The following is a 15,315-nucleotide window of genomic DNA, read 5'->3' as shown; positions in this document are numbered from 1 at the left end:
GTCGGTACACCTTCACCCCTGGAATCATGAGAGCCATGTTTATTGTTCCAAGCAGTTCTGATATTGTATGTGGTGAGTTTCATCATGAAGAATGTGCTGTATTTCAGAACGAAAGCAATACTATGGCAACAAATTGAGGCAAATATTTCTAGATGCATTGACATGACTAAAGTGGCTTCCTACTGTAATTCTTATAGCACAGAGAACATGCCATTAATACACAAGAACATAAGAATTGCTGGTCGAAAGAAGACCAAGGTCCATCCAGTTCGCCTTCCAGCCCCTGGTAGTCACATGTATATGTCTTGTCCCAAACTATTAACTGTATCCCAAGATATTATTTCCTGAAATAAATCTATCTAATTAGCTTTTGAAATACAGTTGTGAGCCTAACCAAATTTACAGAAAGAAAAGGTAGAAGTGGTGGCACTTAAAATAATCTCCTAAATGTATTTTGCATGAGAAATAGAAATATATCCAGCTGGGCATCAATGAAAACCAAATGTAAGATTTCTAAAGAAACTTCTATCAACTGAAGTTTAATTTATCAATTGTTATTAAACCAGTTATGTTCACAATAGATTAGAATTATTGCCAACATAATTTCTATATTGTTAAGTTATCAGATTTGGTTGCAATTGATATGCTTTTTACCATTAGTCTTTTACTTCACCGTATTAGGCAAGAATGAAAAACAAAGTTTGCTCAAAGATAACCATTAGCAGACTAATAGAACAACCCCAGTTATCTGATTATCCATAATTAATTTACCCCATTGACTTGGTCTTAAATGCACAATTCTTTGATTTTACCTGTCAATGATTAATGTGGTAAGCGAATAAACAAGTCATGGTCTTTATCAAACATTAAAAAATGACTTCCTTGAGGTCAGGCTGCAACTAGTGGAGTGAATCCTGCTCCATCACAAGGACGAAATACTGGAAATTGTTCCACAATTATACTTGAGGTTGAACCACCAGCACTTTACCAAGGATTAAAGGCAATGTAACAACTTGTGTTATTGCACAAGCAAAATCATTCTGCAAAGTCTCAAACTTGCTCATTTTGTCCCAAACCAGTATATAGTATTTGATTTGGAGATAAGGATGTACCGGTGGATTGGAGCCAATAATGAAAGATTACCAGAAATGCCTTCAGTTACAATCTCTCCTCGCTTTATTCATTAATCTATAATACGGAATATTATTTTCTCACATATAATAATCCTTGCATCTGATACAGCGCCTTATCACGTCTTCTCAAAGCGCTTCACAAAATAGACTGTACAGTTAATTGACTGTATATTTTGTGGGCGAAATGCGGCAGCCAATTGCGCACAGCAGCGTCCCACAAACAGTCGTGGATTGAGTGACAGAGGCGTGTGGAGTAAGGAAACTTGCCCAATGCTCTACCCGGCCCAGGAACAGAGTAAGGCACTGTGAAACCCTGTATCAGCTGGTCTAAGAAGCTATTGAAAGAATTGAAAAGGTTCTAAATCAATCGTTGATTAACATTTCATACATCAATTATATCACATTGCTTATATTTTGATACGCAGAGACTTGCATATTATTAATAATAATATTATTATAGTTGTGTGCAAACGTGTTAACAATAATAATCCTTGCATTTGATATAGCACTTTTCACATCTTCTAGACATCTCAAAGCGCTTCACGGTATATTTGTATATACATATATATACATATATATATTTGTATATACATATATTGTATATTTGTGGGCAAAATGCGGCAAATAATTGCGCACAGCAGCGGCCCACAAACAGCCGTGGATTGAAGTGACCAATTTATTATTGTTTTTCTGGGGATTATTATCAGGCGTGTGGAGTAAGGAAACTTGCCCAAGGTTTCACCCCGCCGTTCCTCAGTGTTACTCACTGTACTGAGCACTGCAATAAACATTAAAACAACCAATAATTTTCATGGTATAATATAAACGTTAAAAAAAAGTCTACTCTGGAGGCTTTTAAAGTTGCAATCTCATCTCAGGATTCAGGTTACACTTGCACTGTTCTCCTACTGTGTTCCTTGTCATGTCACCTTAACCTTTCCATCAGTTGCCGCCAGACAATCTCTCCCACATACCCATTGTTCTGTATATTGTACACACATCATCCTTATCTTTTAGAATAAACAGAATAATGGATGAGTTTGACACTTCCTCCCTCCCCCATAGCAAAGTCTTTTAATTAATCAGGTTTCTGTGTAGATTATTCTGAACTTTGTACAGCTAACAGATTCACATCCTCACGTTAATGTAACTGTTTGAACACTGTCTCTCGATACTTATCAGGGATTCGATAAGTACAGTACAACTGGGTATCATTTGCCACTCATGATCAGTTTGAGCATTACCTTTAAAGGCATTTTAAATTAGTCTGTCTTCCTTCTTTGCATAGTTGATTTTTTTAAAAAAAATCAGTTTTACCTATAGATCTTCCCAAACTATAAATAACTGACCAATTTCACACTGTGCACAGTTGTTCAGAAGCAAAGATAGTTTTTATTCACTCTTAAAGCCTATTTATTCAGTTGCTTGCAGCAATACGACGTGGAGGCCTGTAGCTCAGTGGTTAGAGCGCTCGCCTCTCAAGCGAGAGAACCCGGGTTTGATTCCCAGGCAGGGCAAAACTTTGGGCAAGTTCCTTACTCCACACAGCTCTGTCTATCAGCAGCAAACAGGAACCTGGTTGTCAATTGACGGACAGCTTTTCTGGGGGGGTATTAATCCCTTCACAAAAGTGATAAGAAGAATTTGGTCGCTCAATCCACGACTGTTTGTGGGGAGCTGCTGCGCGCAATTGGCTGCCGTGTTTCGCCCACAAAATATCCAGTCAATTCTGTGAAGCGCTTTGAAACGTCTAGAAGATGTGAAAAGCGCTATGTCAAATGCAAGGATTATTATTATACACTGATGCGTATTGCAGCGATTAAAGATTACAGCAGCATCCAAACATTTGGGGGAGGAGATTTCACGTACACGTCCTTCCATAAACTAAACCCCAATGGTTAACATGCAGGTTAACCTTCTCGTCTAGCCACAGATTATACACAGTCAAAGGAAAGAAACATTCGTGGCGAGACAGAACAGAGCATTTCGAAACAGAAATGTGTGCAGTGTGGAGCGGCTGCAGTATAATTAGTTACTCGATTTAGTGTAAGAAGATTACAGTAAGAGTTGGGCACAGAAAGCAGATTACAGTGGGAGCAGTTTGAGCTGTGAACAGTTAGGTACACCGGCCCCCCCCCAAGGCTCTCGCACAATGCCCCCCACCTCCCCCCTGGAGACAACAAAGACAGACCAAGTCTCAACAACCCACACCCCACTGTTAGTGGAAGGACATTAAAAGATGAAGCCAACACAGCCCAGGAGAGGGAAGGCAGGGAGGGATGTGGGGGCAGATTAATAACACAAGACCAATTAATACACTCTTTGCATTTGCGAGTCACATGCCCATCCAAGTCACTTAGCAACAAGGAAACTCACTAAAACTTGGCCAGAGAGGATTCCTGATCTCTATTTGAGGGGCTTTGTGTAAAGGAAGGGAATATGTGTGTGTGTGTGTGTGTCAAGGAGGGAGGGAGGGAGGGAGAGGGGAGAAAAGGGGAATAACCACCTCATTTACCCAAGGGAGAGCAATGAGTGTGTGATGTTTTACTTAGTAAACTATTTCCAACCACACACACAAAAAAGTACCCTGAGCAGCTGAGTGGTCTGTCTCTCAGGTGACTGGGAACAGCAGGACTGGCACTGAGAATCCTTCCACAGCAAACAACACAATCCTCATCAGTGTTACCTGATTCATTGCTGTTGGTGTCCTGCGGTCATTTGACGTTTACGCACTTTTTATGCTTTACTTATTGTCCATATATTAGCACAAGACTATTGGTGCTAATATGAGATATATATATATATATATATATGTGTATAAGGTCACTATACAGAGGAGTTAGTGTTGCTGTAATGTTCTCTTACTCACTCAAACACAGCATCAGCTGCTGAACTCACATAACAGTCCCTCTCACACTCACACACTCCAACACAGCGCTACACATCGCATCGCATCACAGTGATCGCCACCGACTCTCCCGTGAAACCGCCACAACGGCGGAACATTCACACACAGAGCGGTATAACGCGTCTCCATTGAACTTCTAAAAACTTTCCCGACTCTCTGCCCAGAAAATAAGTCGCTTTCACTAACACAGAACCGTTACAAACAGTACCCACCGCCACAACAACAACAACAGTAACAGTAACAGTAACAGTACCCATCGGGTTAGAGCGCAGCACTCACTCCACCTTCACAGACACAGAAATCCACTGTGAACCGATAATAATAAATAATAATAATAATAAATGATAAACCAAACCAGCAGCAGCTCTGCGCAAACACAGCGGGTGAGAGCCGTGTCCCAGGAACTCACCTTTAGAGTTGCACTGGAGAGCCCAGAGGGTGAGCAGGAGGGTGAGAGGGAGAGGGGAGCAGGCCATGCTGGGCTGGGCTGGGCTGGGCTGGGCTGGGCTGGGCTAGGGTGGGCTAGGGTAGGGTGGGCTGACCTGGGCTAGGGTGGGCTAGGGGTAGGGTGGGCTGAGCTGGGCTGGGCTAGGGTGGGGTGGGGTGGGGTAGGGTGGGCTGGGCTGGGCTAGGGTGGGCTGACCTGGCTAGGGTGGGCTAGGGTAGGGTGGGGTGGGCTGAGCTGGGCTAGGGTGGGGTGGGGTGGGGTAGGGTGGGCTGGGCTAGGGTGGGCTGACCTGGGCTAGGGTGGGCTGAGCTGGGCTAGGGTGGGCTGGGAGGTACATTAGCTGTGTAGTGTTGAGCTGTGCTGAGCTGGGTTGAGAGGTACACTAGCTGTGTAGTGTTGAGCTGGGCTGGGGTGGGCTGAACTGGCAGGTACACTAGCTGTGTAGTGTTGGGCTGGGGTGGGCTGAGCTGGGCTGGGGTGGGCTGAGCTGGGCTGGGGTGGGCTGAGCTGGGCTGGGGTGGGCTGAGATGGGCTGGGGTGGGCTGAGCTGGGCTGGGGTGGGAGGTACACTAGCTGTGTAGTGTTGGGCTGGGGTAGAGTTGGTCTGGTCCTGGTCTGATGTCCTCTCCTCTCCCCTCTGATGTTAGCCAGGAATAGGCGTGTTCCTGAGCAGGGACATTGCATTAGCTCTCTCTCTCTCTCTCTCTCTCAACCTGCTCAGGGCTAAACCCTCTCTGGCTCTCAGCACAGGGGCCCCGCAATCTGCATAACAGCACACACGTCTGCACTGACAGGGAGGAGAGATAGAGAGATGTCTGCAAAGCTCTCTCACTCACTCACTCTCTCACTCACTCCATCATTATTGTTATTATTGGTTTACACAAACTCTCTCTCAGGACAGGAGACTGACTGGCAAAGCCACACACAGTAACCTCCAGCATTATCCACTCATGACACCCCCTGCTCCAAGCCAATCCATCCCATTCCACGTATTCCTTCATCAATTGCAATTCACAGCAATAGGTGGTTTTCTGCAATAAGTTTTAGGCAGAATTCTCTCTTCCTCTTGCCAAGTCCCCCTTTCCTCCCCCTTTCAGGTGTGTTAAGTGTTTCTTGTTAGTGTTCATTTATATTACTGCAATTTGTTGTACAGGTGCATTTTATTTGCATCGAGTGCAATTTGTGAACACTTTCAAATTATTTTAGTATTTAATAAGAATAATAATCCTTGTGCTTGATATAGCACCTTATCACGTCTATGAGACATCTCAAAGCGCTTCACAGGGTACACTGTAAAGTGGAGTGACTTTCATTTAAGTCATTTATGTTAGGCACATTTTTAGTTTTAGTTGGTCACATCAATAAAGTGTGGCATATATATATATATAATATACATCTGCCCTCCTTAAGTACCGTATATTTACCCAGAAACAGTATGGGTTGTTAACTTTTTATCTGCTATTTGCGTGATCAGGTGAAAGATTGGGTTAAATGGCATTGAAAGTGTGGGATATATCTACATCTATGTCCATAAGTATGTACGTATGTACGTATGTATGTAAGTCCTACTTAAGTAATGTTGCATTTTCACAGAAATAGTGTTGAGTTGTAACTTTATTTGCTATATATATGTGTGTGTGTGTGGGTGGGTGAGGATGATAGAAAGGTTGGTTTGATTGCAATTGCCCCTGAGCTAATGGTACAGGAGTGAGTGAGTGAGTGTGTGTGTGTATCCATGTTCAGGGCTGCGGGGTTTGGTACGGCTCAGCACTGGGGTCAGGCCTCCAGCACAACACGAGGGCAGATCAGCATATTCAATGAGTTTGCTGACACATCCCATCACAAAGGGGAAAGCTCTCCATCACCAGCAACTGGCACCAACACCCCAACCCCAACCCCCTCCTCTCCTCTCCTCCATCCCACACACACACATCCACTCACCCACTCACTCACTCACTCACTCAAACAGAATCCAGAACCTTAACAACTTTTATTTTGTTACCCTCCTTCTCTCCTCTCCCCCTTCCACCCCCCACCACCACCTCCCCCCCCCCAAAAAAAAAAACTTCTTCTCTCAAACTTTCATTAAAGTTGTCTTTCTCTGGCCCTGTGTTGTCCTTGTGTTTTATTGTTTGCGAGGGCCTTGATGAAATTCTTGTCATGGTTTCGCAGCCAGTGTCAGGGTGACCAGCTGCGTTTCTTTATGAAGCCGGTGATGGAGCCACTAATCCCACCAGAGGAAACCCAAAGCGTGCGTTTTAAGTGTAATTTAAAGTAATAATAGTGACGATGATCATAATAAAAATGATTTTTCGCCCCACAAATCCAAATTCCTTTGTAATCCCCTCTTTAGAGTTTATCAGACAATACTTATTCTGCAGATATCTTGAAAAACATCCTGCCATCAGTTTATGGGCAATAATATTTTAAACAATTCACAACATTTACAGTCTCTCCAATGCTTATTGACTGTTGATTCCCCCCCCCACCCCCCCCCCCCACCCTCCATTTACATCAAATTGCTTAATAGTTTTGTCAGTTTGGAATCAACCAATTCAAATAGTTGTGCACAAGGATTCATCGAGAAAATACTTTTAGTCATTATAATTTGAAAATGTGTCTCATGAAACGATTAGCAGAAATGAAAATGACCCTGTTTTGCACGTTTTGCTAATGATCCTGCAGCTCAGTGGTTAGACCGCTCGCCTCGCAAGCGAGAGGACCTGGGTTCGATTCCCGGGCAGGGCGAAACTTATGGCACATTTCCTTACTCCACACGCCTCTATTTACCTAGCAGCAAGTTGGATAATGGTTGTTGGTCGATTGACGGATCGCTTTTCCGGGGGTAATAATCCCTTCAAAAAAAAATAATAATTTGGTCACTTCAATCCACGACTGTTTGTGGGACGCTGCTGTGCACATTTCGCTGCCTCGTTTCCCCCACAAAATGTACAGTCAATTCACTTTACAGCATATTTTGTGAAGCGTTTTGAGACGTCTTGAAGACTCGATGAGGCACTGTATCAAATGCAAGGTTTTATATTATTATGGATACATATACAAATTATCACTGAGCTAGACCTTCAAATGATTCCATTAATTAATACACCTAACCTTAAATGTAAATTGTATGTTCGCGTCTCTGATTTATACATCAGTAAAAAAAAAACTGTGTATTCCACAGTTACCCACTGACACCCATAGCTTATCATCACCTTGATGTAAAGGTAGAGATTAACTCACAATATAGTGACTTTCATTAAAGCATGCATCAGAAGCCGAGGCTAAGGTTAAAGATTAATGACCTGCTCCCAAAGTTCAGAGTATTAGATTGATCCTGTCAGTCAATTATTAATTTACTCGAAAACTAAGTTATTTCTGAAGTCAATTATAATCCTGAAGAGACACAGTCAGCAACCAAGATGTGCTTTATTCTGCAGTTTTTCCACAGGATGCGGTTTTTAGCAACAGTGTTTTTTGGTAAGCTGTTTTGTCCAAAAAGTTTCAACCTCATCAAGCGCTCATTCAAAAAATATTAATGATAATTTGGTCACTCAATACACGACTGTTTGTTGGACGCTGCTGTGCGCAATTAGCTGCCACGTTTCGCCCACAAAATAAGCAGTCAATTCACTTTACAGTGTATCCTGTGAAGCGCTTTGAGACATCTCGAAGACGTCTTGATCAAATGCAAGGTTATTATTATTATACAGGAGAGGTGTGAGTCTGACACATGTTGCATTTCACAAGGATCTTTTCTTGATGGCTTTTAGCACTAATATCCACACTTTAGTCCCCCTTCCCCCTCTACCCTGCTCTTCCCTCCCCTCACTGTGTGGATTTGATAGCAAACCCTCTGCTTGTTTGGGTGGCGATTCGATGGCGAATGAACTGTAAAGTAAGCTATGTCACACGCTATAGCTCCGGGACTGTCTGTGTGTGTGTGTGTGTGTGTGTGAGTTCTAGTCCGCAACACAAGGGTGGCTTGTTACAGGAGGCGTAAAGGGTCAGTGCCCCTGAATAGAGGAACTCATTTGAATGAATTGTTCAGTGGAAGTTTGTGTAATGTTTCCTGACTCGGTGCTGGTGCCTTACACTCAGTGTGGGTATTATCATGATCCGGCTTCAGTTTTAGCAGTTTGTGCAGCGCTCAGTCTATATCTGCTGTTGTTTCTCAGTTCACCTCCATCACCTGTAACCCCCAGACCCTTTCCCCACGCTCCCTCATGTAGTTCAAAATCAGCGCATTTTATATTTAATCCGAAACGTTCATCAACATAAAAGCCGAGAACATTACCTAAGTAGCTTGGTTATATATTATAATAATAATAATAATAATCCTTGCATTTGATGCAGCGCCTTATCACATCTTCGAGACATCTCAAAGCGCTTCACAGAATACACTGCAAAGTGAATTGACTTTATAGTTTGTGGGCGAAAATTATTGACAGATCAATATTGTTCCGATCAGTGTTTTTATAGATCAGTGTTGTTGTAAAGAACAAGATTGAAAGAAAGCCCCAGGTCTCCCAAGCTTTTCATAATTGACTAATTTTACTTCTTACTAAGTTTATTCACAGACAATATGAGGGTCGATGGTATTTTGCAATCCCGTTCCTTTAATTACCTACAACTGGTTTGATGGGTTAGAACCACGTAGCTTAAATTTTCCGTTGAAAAAGTTTAAAAGTATATACATATATATTTTGTAAAACACAGATAAAAAGAGACAGAGACATTTCCTCTGTGTGAGAGGTTAGACAACTTACTGCTGACTTTATTGTGCCAGGCGGGAGAGGTTGTGTTTAAGATGAACACTCGGTTTCAATCCAAAAGTTTCTCGTTTCGATTTGAATGAGTTCCCAGGAGCCACATTAATGCACACACAGCCTGACAATGGGCATCTATCTCTTATGTTCACTGAAATCATCTCCCTCGCGCAAATAACCCCATATTTAGGTTGTGGCAATGCGCCTCTGGGCATGTAAACGGACACCACAAAGCCAGGCCAGATCCCCAAAACGATCCATTCATTTAGTTCAAGAAAACATCCAGTTATCTTCCCACGGGATGCTGTTATCTTATCAGAGAGGTTTGGAATTAAAGGGCTTGAGTTCACTCTGGCTATTGCCTTGCAAGCCACAGAATCCTGCTTTTGCAACTTGAGAGTTTGAAATTTTCTCTGTACTATACTGGAGCCACCTGATTAAAAAGAATTATATGTTAATGCTTCTTCATTTTCCATACGCTATAGAATAGTATCTGCTGTGCTCCCGGCAGAGTTATATCTGTACTTGCGGAAGAGAGAGAGAGGAATAGAGGCATATTATAGAGACATATAATAATAATTTGGTCTCTAAATCCACAACTGTTCGTGGGACACTGCTGTGTGCAATTGGCTGCCGCGTTTCGCCCACAAAATATACAGTCACTACACTTTACAATACGTGCTGTGAAGCGCTTTGAGATGTCTTGAAGACGTGATGAGGTGCTATATCAAATGCAAGGATTACTATTATTATTAACATTATAGAGAAGACAGTATTAGGAGGGGTGAATTATTGACAAAATTGGGGTGAATAGCCTGTGTCTGTGCTGTACAGTCAATATAATGCTATGTTATGCCAAATTGTATTCATCAATTCCACAGACAAACAGTGTATTCATCACTCCCAGCTAGCTGTTTGTCTGTGGTATCTGTGCCTGTGCTTGTGAACACTGTTTTGAGTATTGGATATAAACCCAGACATGTAAATAGGCATGGGACAGAGTTACAGAGACAATACAGTACATAGAAGTGAGTGCAAGATAAATGTAATGGAGATTCAGACCGCTATTCACCTCTTATCTCCAAACCATATATTATCTCAATGAGTTTACTGCTTTGTTATCACTGGAGGGATGTTTGTACATAATGTGGATTATTCTCGTTTGCTGATTTAAAATAGAGCCAAGGAAATATTCACATTGGTTCAGTAGAAGGCTGTTCTGAGATTGGGGTTAAGGCACATTGGTGAGATTTAGTATGTGGGCTGTGCTGTACTCCACCTGGGAGTATGTGGCTTTGCTATTTAGTGACAAAAGCAAAAGAAACTATTCTATTCCCGTTGATATGCATGCCTTAGTTTAATAGGTGCAAATATTCACCAAAATATTTTTCTTAAAAAATATATTAAAATCAACGCTTTGCTTGTGCAGTATATTTTGGAATACAATATTCCAAATAAATACATTATTGGTGCTGGGAAATGTATCAAGGAAAAATAGATTCAAATTGTATCTGTTCCTGTAAATGATTATTAAAATATAATATTTGCTTTATTTGTGTCTTGTAATAGAATATCCAAGGGATCAATGTTATCAAAGTTATCCATCCAGACTGAAAGTAAACACTCTATGTTTTTCTAATGTGTCTTTCACACCGCTGAAATCAGTGCTATAGAGAGATCAATAGCGTTTGCTAAAGTCAACAAGGAGTCACGGTGTCTGAGAATGATGCTCCTGATAAAGGTCTTAGAGAGGTCTGTCTAATCTCCCAACATCAGCTCTTCACTTTGGGACAGTGATTACTTTTCTCTGCATCAAGTAATGGTCTTGCTTATAATAAATAATCCTTGCCTTATCACGTCATCCAGACCTCTCAAAGCGCTTCACAGAATATACTGGACTCTATATTTTTTGGGCACAGCAGAGTTCCACAAACAGGGGAACAAACAGTGGTTGAGTCACCAAATTATTATTATTATTATTTTAAGGGATTATTACCCCCAGAAAAGTGATCCACCAATCGACTAACAAACGGGTTCCGACTTACTGCTGGGCAAACAGAATAAGGAAACCTGCCCAACATTTCACCCTGCCCGGGAATAAAACCCAGGTGAGGCGAGCGCTCTAACCACTGAGCTACAGGACTTTTGCTTCACCTGCCTACAGGAAGTATGTTAATTTACAACATTATTTTGAGGCCATTTTCTACAACCACCAACCTCAGCACAGTCCCCAATTAAGAGGTTTGGGTTTGCAAGTCAATTCTCATATTCCTAAGGATTCTATTGCCACACAGCGTCTGAACAGTCAAAGAAATCCATAGATAGCTCAAACAGGATCATTGAGGTAGTTTACTATAACCTGAAAATAATTCTCCTGCCACATTTTGGGAGAAGGTATATTGTGATGTAGTTTTATGTGGTGGGGGAGGAGGTGAAGTTACACAATCTCTCTTGTTAGCGGTCAGCAATACTATTATTCAGTCAACACTGAACAAAATTGTCACCAATGTAAATGGAGAACTTGACTGTTAACGGAATTTAATGCAGTTTGAGGTCTAAATCCCTAAATCCCCTCATTGGTGCCAGAATGTTTAACCAAGGTACTGAACCTACAGGAGTATCTGTTCTATGTCATATAAACTCCTGTTTTAGCTGATAAGCCAGTGGAGACGCTGTCTGTTAAGAACTAAAATCTGTGCTGTGTAATAAAAGTTAAAACTCCAAACCTCGCTGGCACTATCTTTGCCCGTTGGTAAAGAGGTGAGAGTCTGTTCAATGTAATAAAAACTAACAGGCCAAATCACACTAGGATCTGAGATACCAATGAGTGAGCGGTAAAGCTGTGTGTAATGTGGTAGAAATGTTTAAATACAGCTGGCGTCTTCTGAATTTTAGTACATCTCATATGTGGAAACTGTCTTAGCTGCTCCCACACACACGCACTAATCTGAGGTAGCACAGAAACATTTTCCTAATGTAGCAGGTGATTTAATAATTTGCATGCCACCATCAGTTATAATAATAATAATAAGCCTTGCATTTGATATAGCACTTTTCACGTCGGGAGGACATCCCAAAGCACTTCACAGAACACACACTGTAAAGTGAATTGACTGTATATTTGTGGGCGAACGTTATCTGTCAAACGATCATAAAAGCGGTTCATCTTATCGTGCTACAATTCCAATCTACCATCACTAAAACAACCACTATTCCTGGTAGCAGTTGTTGATTAGCCTCTGTGTAAAGGTACTTTAGAATCCTATATCTTAGTGGTTAGAGCATTCGCCTCACAAGCGAGAGGACCTGGGTTCCTACCGTAAGTAGGAACACGGTTGTTGGTCAATTGGCAGATCGCTTTTCCGGGGGTAATAAACCCTACAAAACAAAAAATTTAATTTAAAAAATAATAATTTGGTCACTCAATCCACAACTGTTTGAGGGACGCTGCTGTGTGCAATTGGCTGCTGTGTTTCACCCACAAAATATACAGTCAATTCACTTTACAGTACATTAATTGAAGCACTTTGAGACGTCTCGAAGACGTGATAAGGCGCTATATCAAATAATATCAAATTATTCCTTACTTTCTGATGTTTGTCCTAAACTTGCCCTTTACTCTTCAGGACACTAAGAGATCTGGAAGAACTAAAGCTAACAACTGACCTAAATGACTGAAATACAGCTCTAAACAAGTTTAGAGTCGCGTTGAGAAAGAGCTGGAAACAAATCTTCAATCCAACTATCTCAGCTGGAGATATTATGTCACAGAGGGAGAAAATATATGTCCTCATTTAAGAAAATGAGAAGCAGAGAGAAGAATGCAGGTATGGTCACAGCTGAATTATAAATGCTCATTCCAACAGTGAAAGCAACAAATGTAAGAGATTATTAATTGTGTGTATGTGACACACGAACAGTACTCCTGACTGAAGAGACTTCCACATTTCATGGGAACTATGGGATTTCCAATACTCATAAGACTTTTGGAGAAAGCAGACAATCTCCTGGGGAACCTGTGTTGTATTTGACGTGTGCACTGCTGATCTGTGGATTTGAGAACAAAATCGAGAAAACAAAAAATGGAGCTGAAGGTTTCAGTAATTCCCTTTTAGTTAATAAGTGGGCTCTTCAGACAAAAATGGTAGCATTGTCCCTCCAGCCAGTCCTGTAAACCTGACTGAGGTCCTATTGAAAACTGTTTAAGGCTTCCACACACTGTTGAGTGCTTTTAACAGGTTCCAAACTGAGGGGATTGAAAGAAGCACTGAATAAGAGACACAGCAGCGTGAGTGAGGAATAAACCACACACAGAAATGCTTAGAATAACAACATAAGGAGAAAGTAAAGCTGAGAAGATAAGCGGTATATTATAAATGTACTGTAATCTTAAGATTTAAAAAGACTCAATGTATAACAACAACGACAACAACATTCCATTTATAGAGCTCCTTTCGCGTCGGGAGGACGTCCCAAGGCGCTGGACAGTTGGGTCAGGAGCCGAGCATTGGGGAAATGGTCAGGGGGAAGGGAGGGAGGGAGCGAGGAGGGGGGAAATGGTCAGGGTGAGGGGAGGGAGGGAGCGAGGAGGGGGGAAATGGTCAGGGTGAGGGGAGGGAGGGAGCGAGGAGGGGGGAAATGGTCAGGGTGAGGGGTGGAAAGGGCGGGAGCGAGGAGAGGGTAGAGAGTCGAGAGGGGAGCTGAAGGCACGATCAAAGAGAAAGGTCTTGAGACCGGCCTTGAAGGAGGAAAGGGAGGAAGCGGCGAAGGCACTGGGGATAAAGTTCCAGAGCCTCGGGGCTGAGAGGCTGAAGGCCACCGATGGTGGGGCGGTTGGGGCGGGGGACGTGGAGCAGACCGGAGCCAGAGGAACGGAGGGTACGGGCGGGTAGGTAGGGGGATAGCAGGTTGGAGAGGGAGGAGGGAGCGAGGCCGTGAATGGCCTTGTAGGTGAGGATGAGGACCTTGAATTCGATCCTCGATGATAACACACAAATAAAAGTATAGGGATAAAAAAAATCATAATCTCTCTGCTTTTTCTGTAGCCAGCTATGTTTCATTCCCAGACTGAAGCAAAGTTTCTGTCAAAGCTGTAACATCATGGACTCTACAGTGCTGGAACAATTTAAGGTCTCATCAAGTTCATAGAAGTTTACAGCACAGAAGGAGGCCATTCGGTCTACTCGAGTCTGCATTGGCTCTGAGAGCAAACTGCCCATTCAATCCCGCTGCCCTGCTTTCTCCTCAATCCCTGCGTCCATCATCTCTTCACAGGAGTGAAGGGGATGAGAGACCCGTCATAAAATGACACAGACCCAAATCTGTTGGGTTTTTTTTGCGCACTGGTTCCATTGGCTCGCTTCAAAAATCTAATCACCACCGAGCATGCACAGGCATGTACACGACACACGCCTGGGACACACATCACAAATGAAGGAAAGTGTACATGTCCGGACACGCCCTGCCTTGTTCCGGATTGCGGAGCGAGACCGGTTCCCATTGTGCACGGGCACAGTAACCTGGCTGACATAAGGACTGCGGGAAGCCATGGGACTTGTGCCAGTCAACAGTCAGTTACAGGAGCCCTACAGCTCCCTACAGTTAGAGCTCTCGCCTGGCAAGCGAGAGAGCTGGGTTCGATTCCCGGCAGGGGCAGGTTTCCTTACTCCCCGCGCCTGATAATAATCCCTCAAGAAAACAAAACAATAATAAATTGGTCACTTTATCCACCACTGTTTGTGGGACGCTGCTGTGCGCAATTGGCTGCCGCGTTTCATCCATACAATATGCAGTCAATTCACTTTACAATATATTCTGTGAAGCGCTTTGAGACGTCTGGAAGATGTGATAAGGCGCAGTATCAAATGCAAGGATTATTATTGTTATTATTATTAATAATGGAAGACCAGCTGTGAATATTTGCAATGTACAAAATCATCCTTCATTAAAAGGATATCAGTGACACACACTGGTGGAAAGGTGGACTACAGGAAATAAAACCATCCCACGGTGGATGTTGAGTGTTCACATCGCAGGAAAAGTTGCCCTCTCTCAATG

General features: G+C 42.6%; 1 protein-coding gene across 1 annotated transcript in view; it reads right to left on the bottom strand.

Annotated features, from left to right (window-relative positions):
* The window catches only part of lrp2a (low density lipoprotein receptor-related protein 2a), a gene marked incomplete at its 5' end in the record, with an annotated part of 78,695 nt that extends 74,193 nt beyond the window's left edge, over positions 1 to 4,502 (bottom strand). Inside the window, one exon of the mRNA XM_042336250.1 lies at positions 4,451 to 4,502. Within this exon, the coding sequence (XP_042192184.1) occupies positions 4,451 to 4,502 (52 nt within the window). The remainder of the gene's footprint in view (positions 1 to 4,450) is intronic.
* Between the last annotated feature and the right edge of the window lie 10,813 nt (positions 4,503 to 15,315).

The sequence above is a fragment of the Callorhinchus milii genome, unplaced genomic scaffold, assembly GCF_018977255.1.
Source record: "Callorhinchus milii isolate IMCB2004 unplaced genomic scaffold, IMCB_Cmil_1.0 Scaffold6, whole genome shotgun sequence".
Lineage (NCBI taxonomy): Eukaryota > Metazoa > Chordata > Chondrichthyes > Chimaeriformes > Callorhinchidae > Callorhinchus > Callorhinchus milii.
The sequence above is the reverse complement of the archived record's forward strand: the minus strand, read 5'-3'. Positions and strand labels throughout refer to the sequence as shown.